Source organism: Argentina silus (genome assembly GCF_951799395.1).
Source record: "Argentina silus genome assembly, chromosome: 13".
In the NCBI taxonomy this organism is placed as follows: Eukaryota; Metazoa; Chordata; class Actinopteri; order Argentiniformes; family Argentinidae; genus Argentina; species Argentina silus.
The window spans coordinates 17,542,064-17,566,583 of record NC_139667.1 but is presented as its reverse complement, the minus strand read 5'-3'; the positions used below and the strand labels follow the sequence as shown (position 1 = coordinate 17,566,583).

The window sequence follows — 24,520 nt, the reverse complement described above, 5'->3', positions numbered from 1 at the left end:
AGTTCCTCAGTTAATTCAGTGTTTTAGTTGTATTCTTAGCGCATTTTGACATGAATAAATGCAAGTCGGTTTTGATAATGCAATCCAGGGCCACCTTGTTCAAAAATCCTGGGGAGAACCCTGTTTAATATAGACTAAGAAGAAGATTACAGATAAATTAAACATGGTCAATGTGTAATTGGGCAGACTCGACTATAGAAATCAGCAACACATGAAACATGTTCCTCTATGAACTCAGTTACTCCTCAACTCCACTCTGACCTCAACTTTTGTTACTAGCTGCCTTTACTAGCTAGTAGCCAATCAGCCAATTTTGTGCATCTCTCTTTGATAGCTTTATAGCCTAGAGTTCACAGAAATGTAGCTGTAGCAACAGGACTTTTGGTACAATGTAGCACTTTTCACAAATGTGGCTGTGGCAGCGAGACCTTTGATACAGTGCTGCAAATGACTCATGCGCACAATAGCCCAAAAGGCTGGTCTCGGTCCCCTTCCATTCAAACCGTGGTGTGGTCTTTTACTAGTATGAACACAATTTGGGAAAGGACTGGATCAATCACAAGAAATAAACTAAGGTTAGTTGCTTATAATGTTCTCAAGCAACTTACCTGGTAAAATGTAGGTGAATGAATAAATTCTTAATTCCTTCTTTTTTTTATAGCACCAGCGGACCTTGAAGGTGCCTGGGAAGCAGATGACAGCGGTAGCATGGGAAGGAGGAGGACTACGAATTGGACTGGCAGTGGACTCCTACATTTACTTTGCCAACATAAGGCCAGATTATAAGGTAAGCGTCAGTTTGTGTATTGGCTTAGTCATAATGCACCACTGAAGGTCCCAGGTTAGCTGCCCAGGTCCGGCAATCTGCCCTGTCATCACTCTCCTCTATTTCCCTCTCGAATAAATGACTTTGTCGTTTTGATGGAATTTATTGCAATGGTAAGGAAACAAAATATTTCTATGATCTTGAAAAGGAGATGGCTTAGAATTAGGCTTGGGCCGGTATCATAATTCTCAAACTGGTATATCTTCCGCTAAAATTAAAATTAAACGTAAAAAAAACATTTCTATCAAGTGTAATGTTTGTGTCGTGCAGTGCAGCGGCACACGTGTCATCGTCAAACTAGTGCACCAGGTGACAGCAGATGTTTTCTCTTGGTATTTTACTGCATGTTCACAAGCAAAATCTATGGGGGGGTGAGGTGTTGTCAGTTGAGCAGTCGTATGGCCTGTGGTAGAAGCTGTCCCAGAAACTGTTGGTCCGGGTCTGCATACTCCAGTTCTGTTTGCCAGACAGTAACCGAGAGAACAGGACATGGCGGGGTGGCTGCTGTCCCTGATGATCTTCCCGGCCTTCCTCTTCGTTGTAGGAGTTCTTCGTAGGAATGTTGTATTGGCGAGACCAGGGGCCAATTGCATGAACATAGACCTAGACTTTGACTTAAGTCTAACTATTAGTCAGACTTTGGATAGATGTCTAATTTCACCTGTTGCATAAAAGTGACTTACACTTGGCCTAAGTCTTACTGAAGTAGTACTTACTCACTGAACAAAAAAAAAAACATGGTGATGAGTGAATTAGTGTTAGCAATTGAACATTTCCTAATCATGCAACAACAAGCATTGGAGCTTGCAAATCAGAAAAGTATAAAGATATGACATATAAGGTTAGCTAGCTATTGTTTTCCAAACTAAATAAGCCTCATTTAGATTTGGAAAAGCAAACTTGCTAGCTATTTAGGCGAGTTTACTAGCTTCCCAGTTATCTGTTCCCTATATAGCTAGTCAGCTAGCTTGTTGCTAAGGTTGCCAATAAATGAAATACTTGAAGTTAAATGAAGAGTCATCATAAATTACTCTTTCTTTTTTAACAGTGGGGCTACTGCTCTAACACGGTGGTGTATGCCTACACGAAGCCAGACCGGCAGGAGTATTGTGTTGTGTTCTGGGACACAAAGAACAATGAAAAATTTGTCAAGTATGTTAAGAGCCTCCTGTCCATCACGACCTCGGGAGACTTCTGCATCCTGGCCACCAAGGCAGATGACACACACCCACAGGTACGGTATGCACAGGCAGAAACTTTGGCAATCTCACAGGTTGCTCTACCTTGCCTATATGGGAGATGGAATGAAAAAGTTGATGAAGAAGAGGGCAGAAGCCAAGCACTTTACTCAATCCCTCATAAAGCCTACAGTACATAGCACCATGATTCATGTGACACGGTACTGACAGTATGACAGTATAATACATCAACAAATATAGTAATTACAGCCAAATAAACGTTATTTTGCACTAATAAAATGCATTTTCTTGTTTTCTAATTTGTTGCCACAAAGGAGGATGCTGAGCTAGAGTCTGGGAATGCAATGGTAATGGACAGTCAAAACATGACATCTGCAGTGTTTAATTGTTTGTTGAATTTCAGTTGATCACCTCTAATAATTGGTATATGAATGAAATGAACCCAACGTTGTCGTGGTTAATGTCAGTTGAGCAAAGGACTTACACTTTCTTGTTTTGCAGTATGTGCTGGTTCTCTGTAACTCTATTGGGACTCCACTGGATTCAAAGTACATTGACATTGGTGAGTGAGATTAAAAATGATTTATAGTAGATCATAATAAACTGTAACTGTCATTTTGAATGTGTTAAATATTAGTTATTTGTATTCTTTATTTTGCCTTCATTTAGTTCAGTATTTGAAAGTTTAACTTTTTTCCAAAGAGCCTCTGCTCATTTTCTATAGACTTGGAATCTGTTTGGCTAGAGTCAGTAAGTTCTGTACTTGGCAACTATTTTAACAAACTAAACTCAATGCTTAATCTAATCGTGTGCACCACTGTCGCTCCAGGGACGTGTCACAAATACGGCACCCTGAGCACTACTTGCTTAGGGACCTGCTCAGGGAGAGCCTCCATCTACTTTATCTACATTTGCTATTACGACTTGGAAGCTCACGTGAACAGTTATTTAATGTCAGAAAATCTTATTTACAATCTCTTGGACAACACTGGAAGTCAGTGTTACATTTTTGCACAACTCCATTAAAGCTACACCTCCCATCTAGATGCAAACAGAACAGGATATATATATATATATACTACTGCGTTCGACAAAACTACCAAAACAATTTTGACAAAAGTGTTTGACAATACCATTGCTTTGCAACCAGTCAAAGGTATAGAGCCTTGTAGTGTATCCCTTTTTTTAACCATAAATCCTGGCCACACTTGTTTTGAGTATAACTGCCCTTATAGCTCCTCATCACATAAAGGCTGACATTTCCTTCCTAGCACGGCCAATGTCTGTCTGTGCATTACTGGGTTTCAAATGGCCTGTTGTCGGTGCTCATACTGCCAACAATCATGCTTTTCATGGACTCATGGCACAAAGACACAGAGAAGTGGGCATATTTATGTCTCATAGACATTCTGCGAAATTCCGTTTCTAAATGGTATGCCAGGTCTGTGCTACTGGCGAAATGTTTACCTAAGACCACAGGCACAGGAACTTCAAAGGCAATGGACCTGAATGAGTTTGTATGAGATCCAAATATTACAGCATGTTAAATCAATAAAGACAGAAAAATGTTAACTTCCTCTTTGTGGTTACTTTTCTTGTATGGCCTGAACAGACCTTTTTGGACTGTCCATTAGACCATTAAGAGAATGCATCTCCCTTATGCTTTAAGTTTGAACTAATGTTGACATGCTTGCAGCACAGCAAAAAATAAAAAATAAGACCAGACATTACAGGCTGAAATGGCAATTTTGCATCTCCCTATTACTTCTAGATGTCATGGACATTTTGCTCCTATAACATTAGTACTTTCATAAATTGGATATAAAATGTGAAAAAATATACAAATGATGTATTTCATGTGATTAATCATACTCCTACCTAAGCGTAATAGAGCCAAACGAGAAGATTTTTGTCATCATTGTGTGGAATGTCGTTTGACAAAATAAAGTCAATAGTAATAAAATGTTGAGAATAAAGTCAACATTATTTAGATAGACTAAGGGTAAGGGTTAGATAAATTAACTTGATCAGCCTGATCTGTCATAGGGTAGGCCTGTGTGTCTTGGGCATACAATATACAGTGCCCTGTGTTAGTAAGGCAAAAAGAAATTCTCAGCTTTTATTTGAGGATATTTGTGTACATATTGGTTTCGCCTTTTAGAAATGACAACACTTTTTTATACATGGTCCCCCTATTTCAGGGCACCAAAAGTAATGGGACAATTGGCTTGACAGGTGTTTCTGGTAAGTCAGGTGTGTTCCGTCACATCATTTGTGCAGACATAAGAGAGCTGTCAATGTCTAGTATGGGTTCTAGGCTTTGGGTTTGTCTTTTGAGCCTGATATTGGTGTCTGCCAACATGAGGACCAAAGAGGTGTCAATGAAAGCCATTATTTAGCAAAACTCAGAAACATAGCCAAATAGCCAAACAAATCTAAAATATAGCCAAAACCTTAGGTTTGCCAAAAAGTTGAGTTGATCATAACAAGGTGATGTATGAAAATATGATGTGGATGAACAATCTGTGTCTGCCTATAAACATCTGGACCATTTTGTAACTAATGTCTGACCTTTATCTTTGGCTTGTGCTGTGGGCTTGATCTTAACAGATCCACTGTTTGTAACCATGACGAAAACGCATGTGATTGCTGCATCCAAAGAAGCCTTCTACTGCTGGCAGTATCGTGTAGCAAAGAAACTGACAGCTCTGGAGATCAACCAGGTGGCCAGGACCAGGAAAGAAGGCAGAGAAAGGTGAGCAATGGTATCAGTGTTGGTTTGATTCCTCTTGATTAACCAGGAGCTCCTGTTATTTTGTCTCCTGTTATTTTGTTTGTATTATCTAAGACATTTTGTCGTGTCAATTACTTACTTGTAGCACTTATGAACATCACAAAGTTGAAGTTAGACGAATAAGGGTGCAATCCAGTGGAAAGATTTCAACAAGATTTATTAACATTTTACATGAGGTGCCCTTTATAAAGAGTTTCTAGATGTTGTGCTGTATAACTAATTTATTAAATATATATGTCTTGATATCCTTTGTAAACCATTGACAATCAGTTATTAAATAACTGTGCCTAAGTGTAAGATCACTACAGTATGTATGTAGATATATTTACATATATAAAACTTTGCAAGGTTACACAATATTCACAATATGAAAATATTCCATTGGAACCTGTAGACGGTGACCAGTGACATTGACCCTAGATATAGGGCAGAACCCAGTATTGTCCTTGTCTTGGTGTCAAGAGGTCAGCTCTAAAGATGTTAAATGCTCTCTCTCTCTCTCTCCACACATACATACTCACACACACAAACATGTACACATACTCTTTGTCCCTCCCTCATACACACACACACACACACACACACACACACACACACACACACACACACACACACTAGGGTCTATCATATTGATGATACTCCATCTGGGACCACTGAGGGTGCTCTGGATTTTGCCAAGGCTTTTACTGTGAGTACCATTTATAGAAACACACAATGCTGTGATTTCACAAGTTTTTAGCTTCTCTTAGAATCCCTGTTCAATCTGAAAGAGCAGTTGAGGAAATTCGAGTGATAAACTCCACTGTTAAAGTGAAACTACAGTATATGCAAAAACTACCAGTTGAGTGCAAATGGCAAGCTGATGACTCATTTCTATATGTATTGCCCTGTTATATTTTAGGCAACACGAGACCCTATCTGTTGCATTACAGCAACAGAAAAGACATTGATTGTGGTATGTATTTTTTTCAGTATTTCTTACAGAATCAGTCTATCAAAAGTTCAAATGGAAAAATCGGTGCATGTAATTGTGTGTGTGTGTGTGTGTGTGTGTGTGTGTGTGTGTGTGTGTGTGTGTGTATGTACATAGGGCCGTGAGTCTGGCACCATCAACAGATACAGCCTCCCAAACATCGGTCTGGTGCAGAAATACTCCCTATACTACCGGGCCTACCAGATCTCACTTAACTGCAACTCCAGGTAGCAAATAACTGTAGATTTTGCTTTATTGCAGCATGTTGAACATGGTGAAAGGTGATCTCAGGTAGAGGTCTTTGCAGCTCCACCCAAACCTGAAAACCAGGGACCCGAGCGGGTCTGGGATTGTGTATTGTTCGATTGCCACAATCTCTTTTATTTAGATTTTCCCCGGGCAAATTACACAACAGTTGATTTACCCGTCCGGACCTGATAAACAGCTCTGATCACATGAGCGTCGTATAGATGTCAGTATATCAGTCCCAACTCATCAAAACCTGCGCTACAGTCCAGTAGGTGCCTCTGACCGTGCAGACCATAACACAAACTGAATACAGAGAGAGAGAGAGCAATGTAATGTGATATTGAGATGGAGTAGGGTGAACACCTCACCACATTTTGACTATTTGGTCCGATTCTCACAATGACAGAAGATGTCACACCTCATAACATCACACATTTCAAAACCATCACATGATAATATTACATTTTCGCAGTCATGATCATCATGGCACATTCAATCCAACTTTATGGGTATGTGCATAAATTGCCTCTCCAAACATCAGAGCGTGCTCTGGCACACTGTAGACCGTGCATAACTTCCTTCAAAGTGTATGAATATTAATAATATTATTAATTCAAAACGCCTCCTTTATGGAGGCCTTCTTTACCGAGGTAGGCCAAAATAGAAAGTTACAGTAAATGAAAATGATTAGCCTACTGACATGCACAACTGGGAAGGCTATAGGCTACCTCATCAGAGCTCATGTTATTAGGAGAGGGAGAAAGTCTGTTTCACAAAATGTAGGCTACAGTCAGTTTGTAAGGTTTTTAACACACTTCTTGCTAAATCAGCCTATTTTTTTTTTTATCAGTTGAGTCTAATCAGATCAGGGCTAGAACAGGATCCGTCAGGTTTCGAGTCTCTTTGTTGATGGTCTGTTGGGGTTCGGGTCTGACTGTCCACAGGTCTGTTTGGGTTATGGTCTCTGGATTTGAAAAGAAGAACGGGTCCGTTTGGGTTTGGGTAGGAAATCCACAGGTCCATTTCGGAAAGGGTCCACAGTTTTGGACCCATGAAGACCTCTAGTCTCAGGTCATGACTGGTGAGATGATTAACCCTCTGTTCAACTTTTTCTTTAGCCGTCTGGCAATAATCGACATCTCTGGAGTGCTGACCTTTTTAGACCTGGAGGTGCGTGTATCTTCTTCAGACAGCTCTGGGAACCGGCCAACCATGGGTGACCTGTCAAAGTTTGAGCGCAAGGACGTTTGGGACATGCAGTGGGCCAATGACAACCCTGATCTGTTTTCAATGATGGAAAAGACCAGGATGTATGTATTCAGGAACCTCGACCCCGAGGTGAGAAACCAGTGATCATCTGACAGTGTAAGAGAGAGAGAGAGAATCCCACTGTCCAAATGGCAATAACTGGGTGAATCGCAATGACAGGCTACAAGACAGAATACAGTATAATGTTCCTTGGTTGGTTTTAGCTCCAGTGGTGTTCAATGCTAGCCTCGTGGCCTTTTAATACCTTAAATATAGCCTGCTCAATCAGCGTACTCTAAAAAACTCTGGGGGTGGCTAAGGTAAGTTGTTAACTACCTGTCCAGGGACAACAGAAATGCTAAATCTGAGTCACCTTGAGTCCTTTTCCAAATGTGAGGTATTCAAACATATCCATCATGCTCAACGATGCCTCCTGGTGGCGGTTTTGATGAGGTGAATGACCTGGAAAAAAAACTCACCAGTGCCGTTGAGACATCGTCATACCGGCAGCCCAGCTCTAAACTTCTGCCAACTGTAAGTGTTGGTCAATAGAAAATAGACCCCTTCATTGGCACCACTCTTCCTGATAGAACACTCTGGGTCTACTTGTCCTGTTGGAGCAGAAACCCAGGACGCTGTGTTGGGCGGTGGGGTTGTCAACCATTACTTCATACAGCTGGGCCAATTTACAAGTTGTATTGATCGGATTGGAGAGGGTCATACTATATTTTTCATTTATATAGTCGAGGAGACTCATGTAAAAATGCCAAGTTAAGTACTATTTGCATGTGAAATTGCACTTGACTTTTTGTTGGTGTCCCACTCTTTGATGATACACTTCATCAAAGAGTGAAAAATAGGTTTTTAAGCTGTCCCTGTCGCAGAGCCCTTCAAGGTTCCATGTAGAACCCTTCTGGGTTCCATGTAAAACCCTCTGTGGAAAGTCTCCCACAGGAGATTGCCAAAGAACCCTTTTTGATTTTGGTGAAACCGTTTTTTTTTTTGTTGCAAGAACTAATCAGAACAGTGGAGGTGTTTGAATCTACTCAGCAGACAGAGTGAGAGAAAAAGTCACAACTATTCATCTTGTTCCTCCACTGCTTGTTCTCTCAACCCTACGAGGTTGACATGGTTTATGTGAGGGCAACACATTGCACAGTGCCTAACACATTGATCCCTTATAGTAAAATGCACAGTTCATGTATTTACACTACCAATGCCTTCTTTCTCTGTAATCAGGAACCCATCCAAACGTCTGGATACATTTGTAACTTTGAGGACCTGGAAATCAAATCCGTCCTGCTGGATGAAATAATGAAGGTAACCCTCCTTTTCTTCATATAAATCTAACATTCAGTCATTCTGGTATTTTGACCACAAGAAAGAAAGACAATGCTGTATATATATGATGGAAACAAAACCTACTATTTGCATATAGGATACAGTAACAGCTTTATTAAACATTAAAATAAAAGGCAACAGACAACAACAGCAAAGGCACGGCCCTATCCTTTTCAACTTCAGTAACTTCAGGCATGTGTCTTCTATGTTGTGTATTATCCTATTAGTCTGTGGCGAAATTGCAACTCTCCATGTTAATTCACTCCAGGATCCTGAGAGGCCTAACAAGGATTACCTCATTAACTTTGAGATACGCTCCCTCCGAGACAGTCGCTCGCTGATCGAGAAAGTGGGGATCGATGACGCCTCCCAGTTCATTGAAGATAATCCTCACCCTAGACTCTGGTAAATATAGAGAACGTGACCCTGCATTCTTAAATGGGACTTCAAGCCGTCCAAAAATGTATGTTCTTGATCATCCTTTGTACCTATGTTTGTGATTTGGCAGACCTCTAACTTAAGTGAAAACACTAAATTCTCACATGTTGCAATTAGTAATGCTAAATTTCAAGGGTAAGATGTTACTGCCTGTTTTTTTATCATACAAGCATGCAGAAAGTGCAGCAAAAATATATATTTGTGAACGTGATCATCCTTTCACCTATAATGACTTCAGTGTAAAGCCTATGAGTTCAGCCTTACGGAACAAGGCTCCACTACTACACAGTTGAAATGGGCTGCTGTATTGACTTGAATCTAGTCTAGACTGAGGCTGTTCGGCCTCTATTGTAGCTGTCACGCTCAAAAAGCATCAACTCACCTAGGAAACGTGCCACACAAAAGTGATGGTTGGGGTCAAATATACTGGTATGACCCCAGATGACATGAGAAAGAGAGAAGTCAATGGCTGCTACATGTTTATGATCTCTTTGATGATGTTCTTCTCAAAGAAACACTAAGGCCCCCAGGTGATAGATCGTCTTGGTATGTCATGTCATACAGCCCAACCTAAAGGCATGAAAGCGTCTGGTAGCACTGTTTATACAAGCAGCAAAGAATGTGACGTGTGGAATCTTACAACACAGAGATCCAATGTTAATATTTCAGTCATATTCATATGTAGCCATATTGAAGAACAATGAAAGAAAAGGTGAACGACATTAAAGCATTGATTTAAACTTTTTATAGAAGGTTACCATCCAGTCATGTGGGAGAATCCTCAAGCTAGTGTGACAAAGTTGCAAAAATGTATGAGGGTGTTTTGGTAGCGTTCGTCTGATTGATGCTGGTTGAAAAAGGACTTCAGCTCTACAGCCCTATGTCAATTCTCACAGCATTGCTTGGAATTTGGGAACCTCTTAAAAAAAAGTCCTTTTCTATCCTCTGTGCAAATCCTGTGAGGGAAGAAAAAGTGTGGTGAGGTCTGGTAGAGCCCTGACATCACACTTACTTTGAAGCGCCTGTTTTGTATGCAAATAATCCACTCCTTCTGTACATCATGTTCAAGATTTAAACCAAAGATAGTAGTAATACGATTAAGCCAACAGCTTTGTCAAAAGCGACTTACAAGTACAGTGAGTGTATATTTTTTGTATACAGTGCCCTGCATAAGATTTTTTAACAAGGTGGTGCTGGATTGCATTATCAAAACCGACTCACATATATTAAAGTCAACAGTAAGCTACTGCTGTCAGCAGTTATATCATCCACCTAATATTAATTGTTTGCAAATCCAAACTTCCCTTCACTGTCCCATTACTTACACAGGGGACTGTATATGGCCACAGCAGGAAACATGAAACTTAGTGATGCTAGTGCCATGCTCTAGTGCCATCAGCTGAACCACACAGGACCAGATAATTTTAGATGAAAGGACTAAAACATTTACAATTATGGCATTTAGCAGACACCTTTATCCAAAGCGACTTACAACAAATACATTTGACTAAGTATGTGAATCATCTATCCATCAGTCATCATAAATCATAAATTATTCTATGCTAGGACCAGGGGCTATTGGCATTCACAATGCTAGAAGAAAGGAAGATTTTTATTTATTTATTTATTTTAAATGTATTTACAGGAGAGAAACGTACAGAGGGGGGTAGTGGGGATGAAGAGGTCTTTAGGAGGGACAGTTAGGATGTAGCCTGAAGAGATGGGTCTTCAATCTACGGGGGAAGATAGGTAGTGACTCTGCAGTCATGACAGCAGTGGGAAGCTCGTTCCACCAGCGGTGGACAGTGAAAAGCCGTGACCGAGTAGCGCGGCTGCTGTATCCACGTAGAGGCAGCGGTGCCAGGCCAGCCGAGGTGGAAGAGCAGAGTGATCGGGCAGGGGTTTGGGGGCTGACCAAAATGTAGACGATTAAGCCAACACCTTTGTCAAAAGCGAAAAGTGTAGCAAAAGGTCCAAGTACATTCATTTGCTGTAATTCACTAAAAGAAAACTTTTAGACAATTTCCTAAATAATGTGCATACGGAATTATCTGGATCAATGCCAAAATCATTAACTAATTTAACTTTTGCCTCCTACAGCTCAAATGTCTTCTGTCTTTTATCCGAATTTGGGTTAGGGTTAGGGTCTGTTTTTATTTGATTTGATCTTTTTAATGTAAAACTCTTTGAAACAACTGTCAAGAAAAGTGCTAAAGTTATTATTATTATCATTACTATTATAGCTGTTGTTATTGTTTACAAATTAAAGGGGTGGGTCATCTTGGTGAATGTAACTGTTTGCTTATCTTGACAAATGCGCTGTTTGTTTATTCATGTCAAAATGTGCTAAATACAGCTCAAACGCTGAATTAAAAGGATAAAATAGGAAATTATAACACTTTCACTTTCGCCTTTAACAATGATGTCATTGGTGATCAAAAACAGTTACTCTATCATTACTAAATGTATAAAAACACATTTCACTTACATTCTTTGGGTAGAATCCTGGTTTAAGCTCTCTCCGAACTTTAGTTTCCTTTTTCTCAACCTGCTCTCTGCTGCCCCAGGCGTCTTTTGGCCGAGGCAGCTCTCCAGAAACTGGACTTGAAGACAGCTGAGCAGGCCTTTGTCCGCTGTAAGGACTACCAGGGTATCGAGTTTGTGAAGTGCCTGGGAAATCTGCAGAGCGAGGCCATGAAACAGGCAGAGGTGGCAGCCTACTTCAGCAGGTTTGAGGAGGCTGAGAGAATGTATCTGGACATGGACCGCAGGTAAATACAATACATATTTGTATATAGGATAGATAGGGTCACAAATCCTGGTAGTTTGTTGTTGGGTATCATTCCCTGATAACAATTAACATTATTTTCAAACAATACCACCCACAATACTCAATGAAAAAACAAATATAGAATTGATTAGCACAGAGTACAAATGTAACTCAGATTTCAAATTCAGTTCAAAATCAAATTTGATGAGATACGATGGCTTGCACTCATGCTAGAAATTCATACTTTTGAGTGTCTCTACTCTACCCCCACATAGCCAAACACACCTTGATTGCCCGTACCCAGGTCTCTGGAAGATGTATGTGTAGTTGTGATGGCCATTTCAAGTCTTTTCAGTGAGCGGGATCATTCGGCTCTGTTCACCTAGAGCAGGGGTACCCAATTAGAATTCAAAGAGGTCCAGTCACTCAAATTACAAAGTGCTTTGATTTTTGAACAAATATGAACATTATAACACAGGTTTAATGTCCATCTTTCCCACTCTCTCCCACTTCTCCATCTCACATATATTTAGTGAGAGAAATGGGCCCTTGCTTGCCCTGCCAGTAACTTGAACCTTGGCTGGAATGGAGTCAGTGTCATTCTCATGCACATATGTTGGTGCTCATTGGTGATTCTATAACGGTACTTATGTTTTATGATAGTTCATAGTGGAGAAAGCTGTCTCACAGCTATACGTGGAGCCAAACATGGTGAGTGCAACATTTGCTTGCAGATCAATCAGTTCCATCTGGAGAGATCCAGCATGTGCCTGCTTGAAGGTATGTGTCACCTTCTTTGAAAATCCTCTGACATCTGTGATGAGGAATGTATTCTGAATGAGCAGGAGGAGCTGCTGTCCCAGGCTGAAGCGTTTTCTGAAGTTTCCAATCAGCTTCTCTATGAAGTCAACATGAGGAGAAACTTCTCTCTCCCTGAATCTGTTCTTGCACATTTGGGAAGTGTTCACAGTCTCCTTGAAGATCTTCCTTGAACTCTTCCAGTTTCCTCTGGAAGGAGTGGACAGCTGTCATCAAATCACAAACAGAGTTCTTCTTGCCCTGTCGCTTTAAATTTAGTTCAGGTGTGATGTGATGTCTACCAAAAAAGTAACAATATCCATTTTTCTCTCATCTTGCAAAAAAGAAAACTGTGTTGCCTTCTGACTCTTGAGCTGCACGAAAAAAGCTGCCATTTCCTTACGAATGGACCAAACCGTTCCAACACCTTGCCTTTGCTGAGCCATCTTACGTTGTTGTGCAGTAGTAAGTCGTTGGCATGTGCATCAACTTCTTTTAGGAATTCTCTCAGCAGGTGATGTTGATGGGATGAGAATGCTCTGAGGAAGTTGATGAGTTTCATCATTGTATTCATCATTTCAGCATTCTCTTCTGTCAGATTGGCGCACAGAGCAGACTGTTGGATGATACAGTGGTACGCTGTGAGATCAGGGTTGTTCTCTTTCATCCGTGCCACAGCTCCTCTCTCTCTTCCTACCGTGGCAGGGGCTCCATCTGTGGTGATTGAGACCGTTTGTTTCAGATCTATCCCCCTCTTTCTCAGTATCTCTTTTATGGTCTCGTATATGTCCTCTCCTCTTGTATGTGTCTCAAGTGCTGGTCCTGGTCCTTGTGCACATCTGTTGCTTAAATGTGTTTTGTGGAATCCAATAACCTTATTTTTAATACAGTAGGTCAGAGTTTAGGTTCAAATCAAATCAAATCAAATCAAAGTGTATTTATCAGAGTGTGTGCGTGTGTGCGTGTGTGCGTGTGTGCGTGTGTGCGTGTGTGTGTGTGTGTGTGTGAGAGAGAAAGAGAGAGAGAGAGAGTGCAAATGTGCAATGTTGCTGAACCGGGGGAGGGGGGGGGGGCTGAGGTAGTGTCAGTTTAGCAGGGGGTGGGGGGAGGGGCAGAGGTAGTGTCAGACATGGAATATACAGTGCCCTGCGTAAGTAATTGGACAGTGATAGTAATGGGACAGAGTTTTAAAGTATTGCTCTAGTGTTTTTCACTTCCAATTCCATTTGACATCATGAAAAAATAAAATAATAATAACATGGTTGTGTTAATTCATGCATTTCAAATAGTTTTAGCCGGAAATTGGAAAGAACTAGTGCGAAAATTCTAAATTTGCTTGAGACAGTTGTTTATTTCACCTTCATTTAAGCAGACTTTAGCGGCAGAACACAGGAATGAGTGACGGCCGAGAAGTCCAGGCTTTAGGCTAACCAGTGCGATATCTGCCAGAGCACAGGTTGCTATTGGTAGGGGAGATATTAAGGAGTGAGCTTAGATAAGACAGAGAGACTTGTAAATAAATGGGTAGCCTACCCATGACACCGACCCCATTCCTTGACTTTGGCCAAATAATGGATCGATGCATATGCAAAACTTGATAAGACAAACGTACAGTATGATGTATATGAGAATTTAGTTGTACTGTTCACTTCTTTTTGTAAAGCGTGTTTGGGTCTTAGAAAAGCACCAACCTATATAGCCTACTGTACATTTGATATTATTATGATTATTATTATGATTATTATTATGAGTTAATTATAGTCATACACTCAAACAATAATAATAGTAGCCTATTGCAACTAATTGCTAACTAATCCAGTCTTGGCATCTTACCCAACAAATGATAGCCCAGACATGACTTGAGCACAAATCACTATAAGCCAGAATATTGCAGAAAAACTAACTGACAAAATAGGAAATACAGTGTCTTCTCTGTTATGTCCTAGGCTGCCTAAATAAGAACTGACTGTTCACATTGAATTTCATGAATTTCTCAAACTTAATCATTGCATTAGTTTTAGAAACTAAAACTACGACTTACGAGCATCATCTAGCAACCGAGGTCATATTGGTCACATTGGTTTTATGAACAACACAAGGGAAGTAAATGAGTTATGGCACAACGTTGAGTCAACGTACTAACATCCCTTTCTTCAGGGACCTGGCCATAAGCCTGAGGATCAAGCTGGGTGACTGGTTCCGAGTACTTCAGCTGCTGAAGACTGGCTCGGGGGACTGTGACGACACACTGCTGGAGCAGGCATACAACGCTATCGGGGACTACTTTGCAGACAGACAGAAGTGGTATGGGCCTCTCTGTGTATTTTGCATTGTAATGCTTTGGAAAGTATTCAGACCCCTTTACTTTTTCCACATTTTGTTGTCTTATAGACTCAATTTAAAAATATATATATTTTGCCATCAATCCACACACGATACCCCATAATGACAAAGCAAAAACACATTTTTAGAAATGTCTGCACATTTATTCAAATTGAAATGCAGAAATACCTCATTTACATAAGTATTCAGACCCTTTGCTCTTACACTAAAATTTGCTCAAATGCACAAATATCATCAACAAGTCACTCAATAGATTTAATTGAATCCATCTTAATGCAAGGATAGTATATAGTTCATGTGATTTTGGAATTTGATAGGGTTTTTATTGGATTACAATAAAATTACAAACTGAACAAATGGAGAGGAACAGAATTGCTCAGGAAGGCTACCCTGAGGCTTGGGGAGACAAAATGGCGGAGAGGAAAAATCATAGTCTCAAAGACAATGGTCTTTTGAGTCTCAAAAAAACATAATCTCAAAGACAATGGTTATAGACAAAAATTGGTCTATAACCAAGTGGCCAAAACAAATCCCTTAATGGAAAATAATCTGTCTCACATCCATAAGTGAGTACAAGTGATACAACAAGTGGCTGATAATGTGTTTATTTGGTTTTATGTTTAGTGCAAATCCAGCACATGCAATGCACTATTCCTTGTGTAAAGAATAGTGGTAGCTGCATCATGTTGGGTATGTTTGTCACCGGCAGGGACTGGGGAGTTTGTCAGGATCAAGAGAAAATTGTTGGGAGTGACAGCCTAATCCACAGTGTGTAATTGATTCCTATGCAAACCAGAGACTTTAAAACAAAAGATATTCATTACGAAAACATATGAACTATTATCAGATGGACTCAATTCAACTTTTTGAGTGACTTGTTGAAGACATTTTTGCAGTATGTCATAGCAAAGGGTCGGAATACTTATGTAAATGAGGTATTTCTGTATTTCAATTTTAATACATTTGCAGACATTTCTCAAAACGTGTTTTTGCTTTGTCATTATGGTGTATTGTGTGTGGATTGATGGTATAATTTTTTTTTAGTAACACAACAAAATGTGGGAAAAGTGAAGGGGTCTGAATACTTTTCGAAGCTACTGTATTTGTGCATGGTGGAATACAGTGCATGTTGATTGTTAGCAAAAGGAGTCATGTTTTCAGAAGCAGTTCTTTTGCTCAGAATTGTGTGGCCTAAATGGATGGATCACTATTTTTAGACTGGTGTTGGCACAGAATTATCCAGATGGGGGTTTGGGGGTCAATTCCATCTACACTCTAGTCTACATATGCTGAGGTTCTAAATGTTAATTTCTCCAGGGTAAATGCGGTCCAATACTACCTACAAGGGCGGAACCAGGAAAGGCTGGCAGAGTGCTATTACATGCTGGAGGATTATGATGGCCTGGAGAGGCTTGCTAATTCCCTTCCAGAGAACCATAAACTGCTACCGGTAAGGGGGACCAGCATGATCTGGGCATGAGATTTACTTTTTGACAGCAGCCAGGTAAACAGAACCAACGTGTGGATTGAACTCTGTCCTAATCCATGGACTCCCTCCAGGGTAATGTCAGACATGCGCAGACATTACACAATTTCTAAAATCTGAACACTGGAGAAACTCTTACATTATGCGCCAATATCACCATTGCCAAAATGTTTGCGTCTTGCTGTCACTCTCTCTAAGATGTGGGTTCTCACACTACATAATTGAATATAAATTGATATGTACGATGTGATCAAGATCTCTGTCATCATTGGTTGTGATTGTATTTCCAGTACAGGGAGATAACAGACAGAAAAATGGGATTTAAAGGCAGTTGTATGTAGAGGAAATAGCTGTAGAGGATTGAGGACTGAGAGAGGATCAATAGAGGATTGAGAGATCTTACTGGTAAACATGTTTTTACTGGTAAGGCATGTTGTTATAGTTTTCTTATGTTGTGTAGACACTAAAATGATTATTTGCTTATGATTTGCCCTCGTTTCTCTATTAAGCAGACGATCCCTTCTTCTGGTATTTTGTCACCAGTTTAACCACTGACCATGTTAGAAATGTGATCTTTTGCTGATCACAATGATTTGATTCATTGCAACATTTTACATTTCACAAATCTAAAACTAAATAATGACTTAATTATTCAGTCCAACTGTGCTATCCCAAGACTCCATTGCTTGACAAATGTATTTTTTAACGACTTTTAAATGGATTGAAAGTTGCATCAAACTTTTGCATTACTAGGTAAGATTTCACCACACCTACCAATGAAAGTGGTCAAATAAATGAAGTGTGTTCATCATAAAGTGTGCACCTGTCATTCCTAGCAACCAGTTCAACCTTGCCAATTGTCGTACCTGAGAGTTTCTCTTAATTGCTTGCTCAAGGTTTCTCTGAGCATCTTTGAGACTTGATTCTTATTTGTATCTTGTTCAGAGTTTTTAGCGTGATTTCTGAATAACTAAGGATTTTCTCTAAATCTCTGTGAATACAGATTTACAGATTTAGTTGAATTTTCAAGTGAGTTACTGATTTTATGGAATGCCAATCTGTTTTTTTTATCCTGCATTTTATTGCCTAGCCTTTTACACAGCAAAAATAAGCCTTTTTCCCTGTCCTTCTTTTTTGTTTGCATTTCATAGGACATTGGCCAGATGTTTGTCACCGTAGGCATGTGTGAGCAGACCGTGAATGCCTACCTCAAATGCAACCAGCCCAAGACTGCGGTTGATGCCTGCGTTCATCTGAACCAGGTGAGAGACCGCCTGGAGTGTAATGGGTCTGTGCTTTGGACAGATTATCCATTCAGTCTGATTCCTATGGCCAACGATCAGTCCCCGCTATTGACACCACTGTACCATGTCTCAATGGCATTTTTGTCCTGAATTCTTGCACTTAAATGTGAATGTGTTTAATGTTCACCCTAACCCTGACACTTTTCTGATGTGAACCAAGTGTATTTTTCTGATGTAAAAGCTCTTAATGGGAATAGCAAAGTGATTTGAGTTTGAGTGTCATAATATCTGTGAAAACAATGTAAAATGTAAAAAAAATAAAAAAAATAATGAAATCCTCGAGCTTAAACATTTAAAGATTGGGCTGTGTAGCTTAAAAGATGAGAGAGGAATATAGAAAGAAAGTTACAGGGGATGAGCCTGGGGTAATACAGTAGAATGGGACGGTTATAGTGTGGGATTGGTAGGCTAAAGAGCGCATTGTTGTAATCATTCTCAGAATGTGTTCCACAACTCTCCTGGACCCCGTTCACATTACATAACTCTAGGTGCCCCAATTTGCTTTCGCTAAACAGTGGTGGACAACACTAAAACTAGGTGCAAAAATTGGGAGTGGGCAAATTCCACATTTAAATTACATGACCATAAAAATAGGAGATCCTAGGTGATCATAACGGCCACAGCAGTGGCCGGAGATAATCCCTTATACCACCAGTATATCCTCTACAAATATGTGGAAGTAGGCCTAGTATATCCTTCTCCCATTACTAAATTCTGCATACTCTAAAACATTGAATGCTCAATGTTGCTAGCATACTGCATTTCGTTGTCTCTGTACTTGTACTCTGCACAATGACAATAAAGTTGAATCTAATCTAATCTAATACATTGATCACCTACACCCTCTGTGCCAATCGCTTTCTCAGAATAATGAAATCATGCAACCGTGAATGTCTTTGATAGGGTATAAAATAACATAGGAGTATATATACACCAGTCATTTGCTAAAGTTAAAAAAGTAAAAGTGGACACAATCGCTTCTTCTTTCAGTGGCTATGCTCCTTTATGCAAATGCTTCAGTAAAGTCCACAAACAAATCCGTCGGCTGTTATGTTCCACCATGCAAACCAGATTAAAAAAAAACATTGATGTTGTCTATTGGCTTATAACAAGCAATCAGAGATACAGGCTACTGTAGCCCTACGTACACACAGAGGTGGATAAACAGTTCTAATAGAGTTTTAATAGACAGAGCAAAACTGTGGCTTGAGTAAAACAAATGTAATAAGCCTACGTTTTGGTTGTTATGGATATGATGAAAGGGGCGTGTCTGTTCTTCATTCATCTAAACATCAAAGTGAGAGAACAAGATTTTTTAAGATTTGATGATCAAATCGTATTTCTCTTCCCATCAGAGAAATTGTCTCAGCATGAATAACTGTCAAGATAGTGTTGTGTCTATTGTCATATAACATTAATAGTTGTGAGGCATACTTTTTTATTAATGTTTTTTTTTTTTTTTTTTTGGGGGGGGTTCACAGTGGAACAAAGCTGTAGAGCTGGCCAAAAACCACAACATGAAAGAGATCAAATCCCTTCTTGCCAAATATGCTTCTCATCTGCTGGAGAAGAACAAGACATTGGAGGCCCTGGAGTTGTACCGCAAGGCCCACCATTTCCTAGAGGCAGCCAAACTCATGTTTAAGGTACTTTGAGTGATTGTTTTAGCACGCATGCAGAGAAAGAGATGATTATCTTTGAAGGGCCCATTTTGGACTGGTACATCCATTTTTGGACTTTTAAATTATTGATGTATAGCCATTGATTCTTGAAGAATATAATTTATAGCTTAGCTCACCCAATTAACTAATTTGACCCAATGAGAACCCAAAATATAAGCTTTTAAACAATGTAATTGTAAAAAAAAAAAACTTTATAGCTTCAAAACATGGTTAAAACTATTACAGCTGCAACTAACAATTATTTTGGTAATCGATTATTCTGTCAACAACACCTTCGATTGGCAAACAAATAAAAAATATTTTAAAACTGTTATGAAACTGTTTACTTGAGGATTATCATGACTGTATTGATAAAATGCTTCTTTTTTTTTTTAAATGTATTTATATCAATTAATGACACATAATAAATACATCAGCTCTTATACATGCTACCATTTGTTGACAATATGACAGTAACAATAGTCAGATATGAATAATCAAGTAAACTCAATTCATGAAATCTGCAGCATTCCTCAACATTTGAACTCTTGAATGTTACATGAACCTGTCACACTGGCCAGTAGCTCACAAGTAATTGTTAATCTTTAATATTTAGAAGAATGTTTCCATAACATAATAAAGAGATTGCACTTTTTTGATAATAAGTTAGCTTATGCTCGACAACACAACCTTGCTTTACCGTCCTCATCGTCAGTATTTGCTCTGGGGTGTTTTCCACATCCCAGATCCACATTCAAGAAGTGTTGTTGTGTAGATTGGTACTAGAGATGAGTTTATATAATAAAAACATAGCTCTGTACAGTCCATTTTAGGTGCTCTATGCAGTCCAGATAGGGAACTGTGAGCTGGTTGGCCACAGTAAAAGGCTAGCAGCATTTGGTGAGACACTACCTTATACTCAACCTCATCTCTTCTCATCTAAAGATGAGTTGATATATTTAAAAAATATCTCTGTACAGACCAGTTTATACAAAAATATGTAATTGTAATGTAATATGTAATTTCTAATTATCAAAATTACTTTTTTGAAATTGTATGTACTTTCTGTTAGATAATTTGTCTATATTTGTCTAAAAAAAGCAGAAGAAGATATTGTGATCCCATCACTTTCCATTCATCTCTTACCTTGCGCTTTCATTTTGAAACTCGAAACCAGAAGAGGAAGCATTTTGTCTTCTTTTAGCTCTATACTCCAACAGTTTGAAATCAACTATGGGGTCAAAGTAGAGATTCTCAGCTTTAATTAATGTTTTTTTTTTTTTTTTTAATTGGGTTCACCATTTAGAAAGTCCAACATTTTAACATTTAAACACACTCCACCCTTTCACGGCTCCAAAAGTATTGGAACAAATCATATAATGTACAAATAAGGTACTCATGTTTAGTATTTGGTCGACAATCCTTTGCATGCAATAACTGCCTAAAGTCTGGGTATATTCTTTGGTGATGCTATGCCAGGCCTGTACTGCAGCCAACTTCAATTGTAAAATGATATCATAAGGAAATTAAATGCAATTGGATTTAAATCTGAAGATTGACATGGCCAGTCAAGAACTTTCTGCTTTTTGGCCCTGAAAATCTCACTAGTTGCTATGATAGTATGTTTGGGGTCATTATCTTACTCTATGATGAAGCCCCATCCAATGCATTTGGAGGCATTCTGCTGCTGCTGTCAGCAATGACATCATCAATTAAGTCAAGGTAGCCAGTTCTTGTCGTAGTTATACATGCAATACAGTTATACATACAATGACTACAACAAAACAGTATGAGAGTAGATAAGGATATTTGAAAAACACAAGTTGTTCCCCATTAAGATAACTTAACTTAAACAATTTCAACCCTTCATCTCCCTGTAATTCATAAGCTGATCTGTTATTCAACTTGTTTGGCCAAATGTAGGAGATATTCTCACATTTTTTTTTTTTAGGAGTTTATCTATCTAGCAAGTTGATTAAGCGAGGCTCTGCAATCGAAATATAACTTGTTGATAACTGGGGCACCTCATATCCCTCTCTGATTTCCCATGTGTGCTTCAATGCGAGCGTGCACATTAATCTCTTCTTATTTCTTGTCTGTCAATCTCACCATTCTCTCTCACCATTTTTTATATGCTCTATCTCACAACCGATATATAGAATGTATTCCAAAATATATACCATGATGATGGAATGTTAATTTTGACCGCATGTGTGCATTAAGAATAACAAAAAGACACCCTCTGTGTTGTCAGATAGCCGACGAGGAGGCTAAGAAGAGGACCAGGCCACTTAGGGTGAAAAAGCTATACGTGCTAGCAGCGCTGCTGGTGGAGAACTACCACGGGCAAGTGAAGAACTCGCAGCAGAGCAAGGGCAAAGGAAAGAAATCAGAGGTATTTCCCCACATAAAAACTACATAAAAGAAAATAAATAAATGATGCTAGGTCACAGATAAAGCAAACATTGCACTGGCACTAATGCACCGAAAATCAGCCCGTTTACTGTATGTTTGGATTTACAATAATAAAATGACTTGTTGACACCTGTTTGGTACTCCATGCACTTTCCATTCAGGCTACATCTGCGCTGGCTGGGCTGCTTGAAGAAGATGCCACCTCTTCAGATAACCGCATTGTAGACAATGCCTGGCGCGGAGCCGAGGCCTACCACTTTTTCTTGCTTGCTCAGAGGCAGCTGTATGAAGGCTACATGGAGAATGCAATGAAGACAGGTACACATCTGACAGTGTGTCTGACATCACATGACATATTTTACAACCAGGATTACATTTTGCATTGTATTTAACTGTTTTGAACACCCTCATGACTACATATTGGGAAAACCACATATCTGCACTTTACAAACATTGGCCTAACCACAGTTATGTAGTGTTTCAGGTAATCTACACACCGACCATTGATAATGTTACTATCAGCAAAACGTAGGAGAGTGTTTTCCATGTTCTACCAACTCCAGAAAGTAATGCTGCACTGATGGAATGTCATTCCTTGAGCAGTACAAACATGTCATAGAAATCATGTGCTATTTGCTTGTGAAGATGTACTGTAATTGCTCGTATTTCTTGCGTATGTTGGTAACCCAGTATGCAGAAATCACTAAGTTGGACGTAACTGTTGATATAAACAACATTAGAGGGGCTCTAATATGAAAACACCTTGATGTTTCTAGTAAAAGAAAAATCCTGATTTCAGTGTGTGGCATTTGAAATTGAACACGATAGCAGAGTACCACTATTATTGTACGTTCCAAGACTAAAGTAAATGGACTGAATACAAATGGACTGAATCGTGTTCAATAACTTTTCCCATCTCCGTGCTGTTACAGCTCTCCATCTGCGCGATTATGAGGACATCATTCCGGCAGTTGAGATCTACTCCCTGCTGGCCATCTGCTCCTCAGCCAACCGGGCTTTCAGCACCTGCTCACGGGCCTTCATCAAACTGGAGTCCCTGGAGAGCCTGAGCCCTGAGCAGCGGCAGGTTTACGAGGACCTGGCCCTGGAAATCTTCACCAAGCACAGCCCCAAGGACAACCGCAAGTTGGAGCTGGACAGCGCACCCGAGGGGTGAGGGCATGACTTGAGATGAGTTGAAAGTGAAACTGATGGCATGGCTGGATTCCCAACCTGACCACTCATACTTCTTCTATGGCCACCTTGTCATCCTCAGCTTTTCATATGCTATGGGTGTAGAATCAAAACATAACTGGAGACAGGCAGCTACTTAAAGGGATGGTTCAGCCTATTTTCATGTTTAGGTGAAATAGCATCTTACTCTGAGTTGTCCTCATTGGCCAGTAGTGAAAGCTTCTACGGTTCTCCTTTTGGTGATGACTGATGGCACTAATGTCACTACTCAAACTAATGTTTTGTATTTTAATCTGAATTGTATCTGATTTGAATTCATTCTCTTGGCAGGACGGAGGGGAAGTTGCCCACCTGCATTGTGACAGGCCGGATCATCTCAGAGTACCAGTTCTGGATGTGCAGTGTGTGCAAGCACTGTGCCCTCGAGCAGGAGATTGGCAACCACAACTTTTGCCCACTCTGCCACAGCTCCCTGGCTTAAAGCCTAAGGACCCTAGTCAATATTGTAAAAACTTTGTGGTTTTGGGACAGCAATAATCATATTAATTTCTTGCTTTTTGTTATGCACCAAAATACTCCTCTCTTCGATGCTCTAGATCTGAGTTCTTTAAAGAACTCAATCAATAGTCATTTATAAGTGCACAACTAATGTGTTAATTACTTAGACATGGGGTGTCAACATCACAGAGTTCTGTCTATTGTGGTAATGCTTGAACAAACAATTATTTGATGACCTTTAATAGATCAATTACTTAGTTACTTACAGTAGTTACTGTTGAGCTTGACCACCTTTTGAGGATATATTCCAGCACTACATAATTCATTTATGATGTCTTTTCATGAACCTATCACTTATTTTGTGCATCACATATATTACTTTTTTTTATTTATTTTTAATTTTTTTACTGTTACTGATATTAGTCAACTCAATGCAGTGATATTCCTGTATTTGAAGACAAATTGAATAGTTCTGACATGTTATTGTTTGCTGCATTTGAACTGAGCAAAAGAAAGAAAAGGTTAATTGTCATAAGAAATATAGATATTGGGAAATGATTTACATGATTACATGGAATTCCTCTAATATTGAAGAAATTGTATTAAATGAAATAACACATGGAACAAGTCATGGGGCTCTATTTTTGACTGGGGCAACGTAACAGTATTGTCAAACATGCCTATATAACAATATATCGGTTGTAAAAGTCAAAATCATCGTTTGCGGTGCTGGTGCGAGTCGCGCCGTTAATTGAGGTGTTATTGGTCCGTGTACCTCATAGCGATTCGATTTTCGTGTTCAAAACGGAAACGCTTGTAATTTAGAGTTGGAAAACGAGAATTGGCTCATTTTCCAATTTCTGCCTTTGTTCGGGAAATAAGAGAAATTACAAGAAATGTATATATTTTTTCATTTCTAATATTAACACAGGTTGGATACAGGTGTGGGCGGTGTTAAAGCTGTCATTCGCCAAAAGCAGAGC

At 39.4% G+C, this 24,520-nt stretch overlaps 1 protein-coding gene across 1 annotated transcript in view; it reads left to right on the top strand.

Annotated features, from left to right (window-relative positions):
- wdr35 (WD repeat domain 35) overlaps nucleotides 1–24,154 on the top strand; it is a 30,356-nt gene extending 6,202 nt beyond the window's left edge. The window contains exons 9-28 of the mRNA XM_083683421.1: nucleotides 662–787; nucleotides 1,875–2,060; nucleotides 2,340–2,372; nucleotides 2,527–2,587; nucleotides 4,636–4,780; nucleotides 5,438–5,507; nucleotides 5,721–5,774; nucleotides 5,910–6,019; nucleotides 7,160–7,379; nucleotides 8,529–8,609; nucleotides 8,899–9,035; nucleotides 11,636–11,839; nucleotides 14,794–14,940; nucleotides 16,297–16,429; nucleotides 17,617–17,727; nucleotides 19,251–19,415; nucleotides 21,685–21,825; nucleotides 22,007–22,163; nucleotides 22,778–23,018; nucleotides 23,370–24,154. Of these exons, the coding sequence (XP_083539547.1) occupies nucleotides 662–787; nucleotides 1,875–2,060; nucleotides 2,340–2,372; nucleotides 2,527–2,587; nucleotides 4,636–4,780; nucleotides 5,438–5,507; nucleotides 5,721–5,774; nucleotides 5,910–6,019; nucleotides 7,160–7,379; nucleotides 8,529–8,609; nucleotides 8,899–9,035; nucleotides 11,636–11,839; nucleotides 14,794–14,940; nucleotides 16,297–16,429; nucleotides 17,617–17,727; nucleotides 19,251–19,415; nucleotides 21,685–21,825; nucleotides 22,007–22,163; nucleotides 22,778–23,018; nucleotides 23,370–23,520 (2,673 nt within the window). The 3' untranslated portion in view covers nucleotides 23,521–24,154. The remainder of the gene's footprint in view (nucleotides 1–661; nucleotides 788–1,874; nucleotides 2,061–2,339; nucleotides 2,373–2,526; nucleotides 2,588–4,635; nucleotides 4,781–5,437; nucleotides 5,508–5,720; nucleotides 5,775–5,909; nucleotides 6,020–7,159; nucleotides 7,380–8,528; nucleotides 8,610–8,898; nucleotides 9,036–11,635; nucleotides 11,840–14,793; nucleotides 14,941–16,296; nucleotides 16,430–17,616; nucleotides 17,728–19,250; nucleotides 19,416–21,684; nucleotides 21,826–22,006; nucleotides 22,164–22,777; nucleotides 23,019–23,369) is intronic.
- Nucleotides 24,155–24,520: the final 366 nt, after the last annotated feature.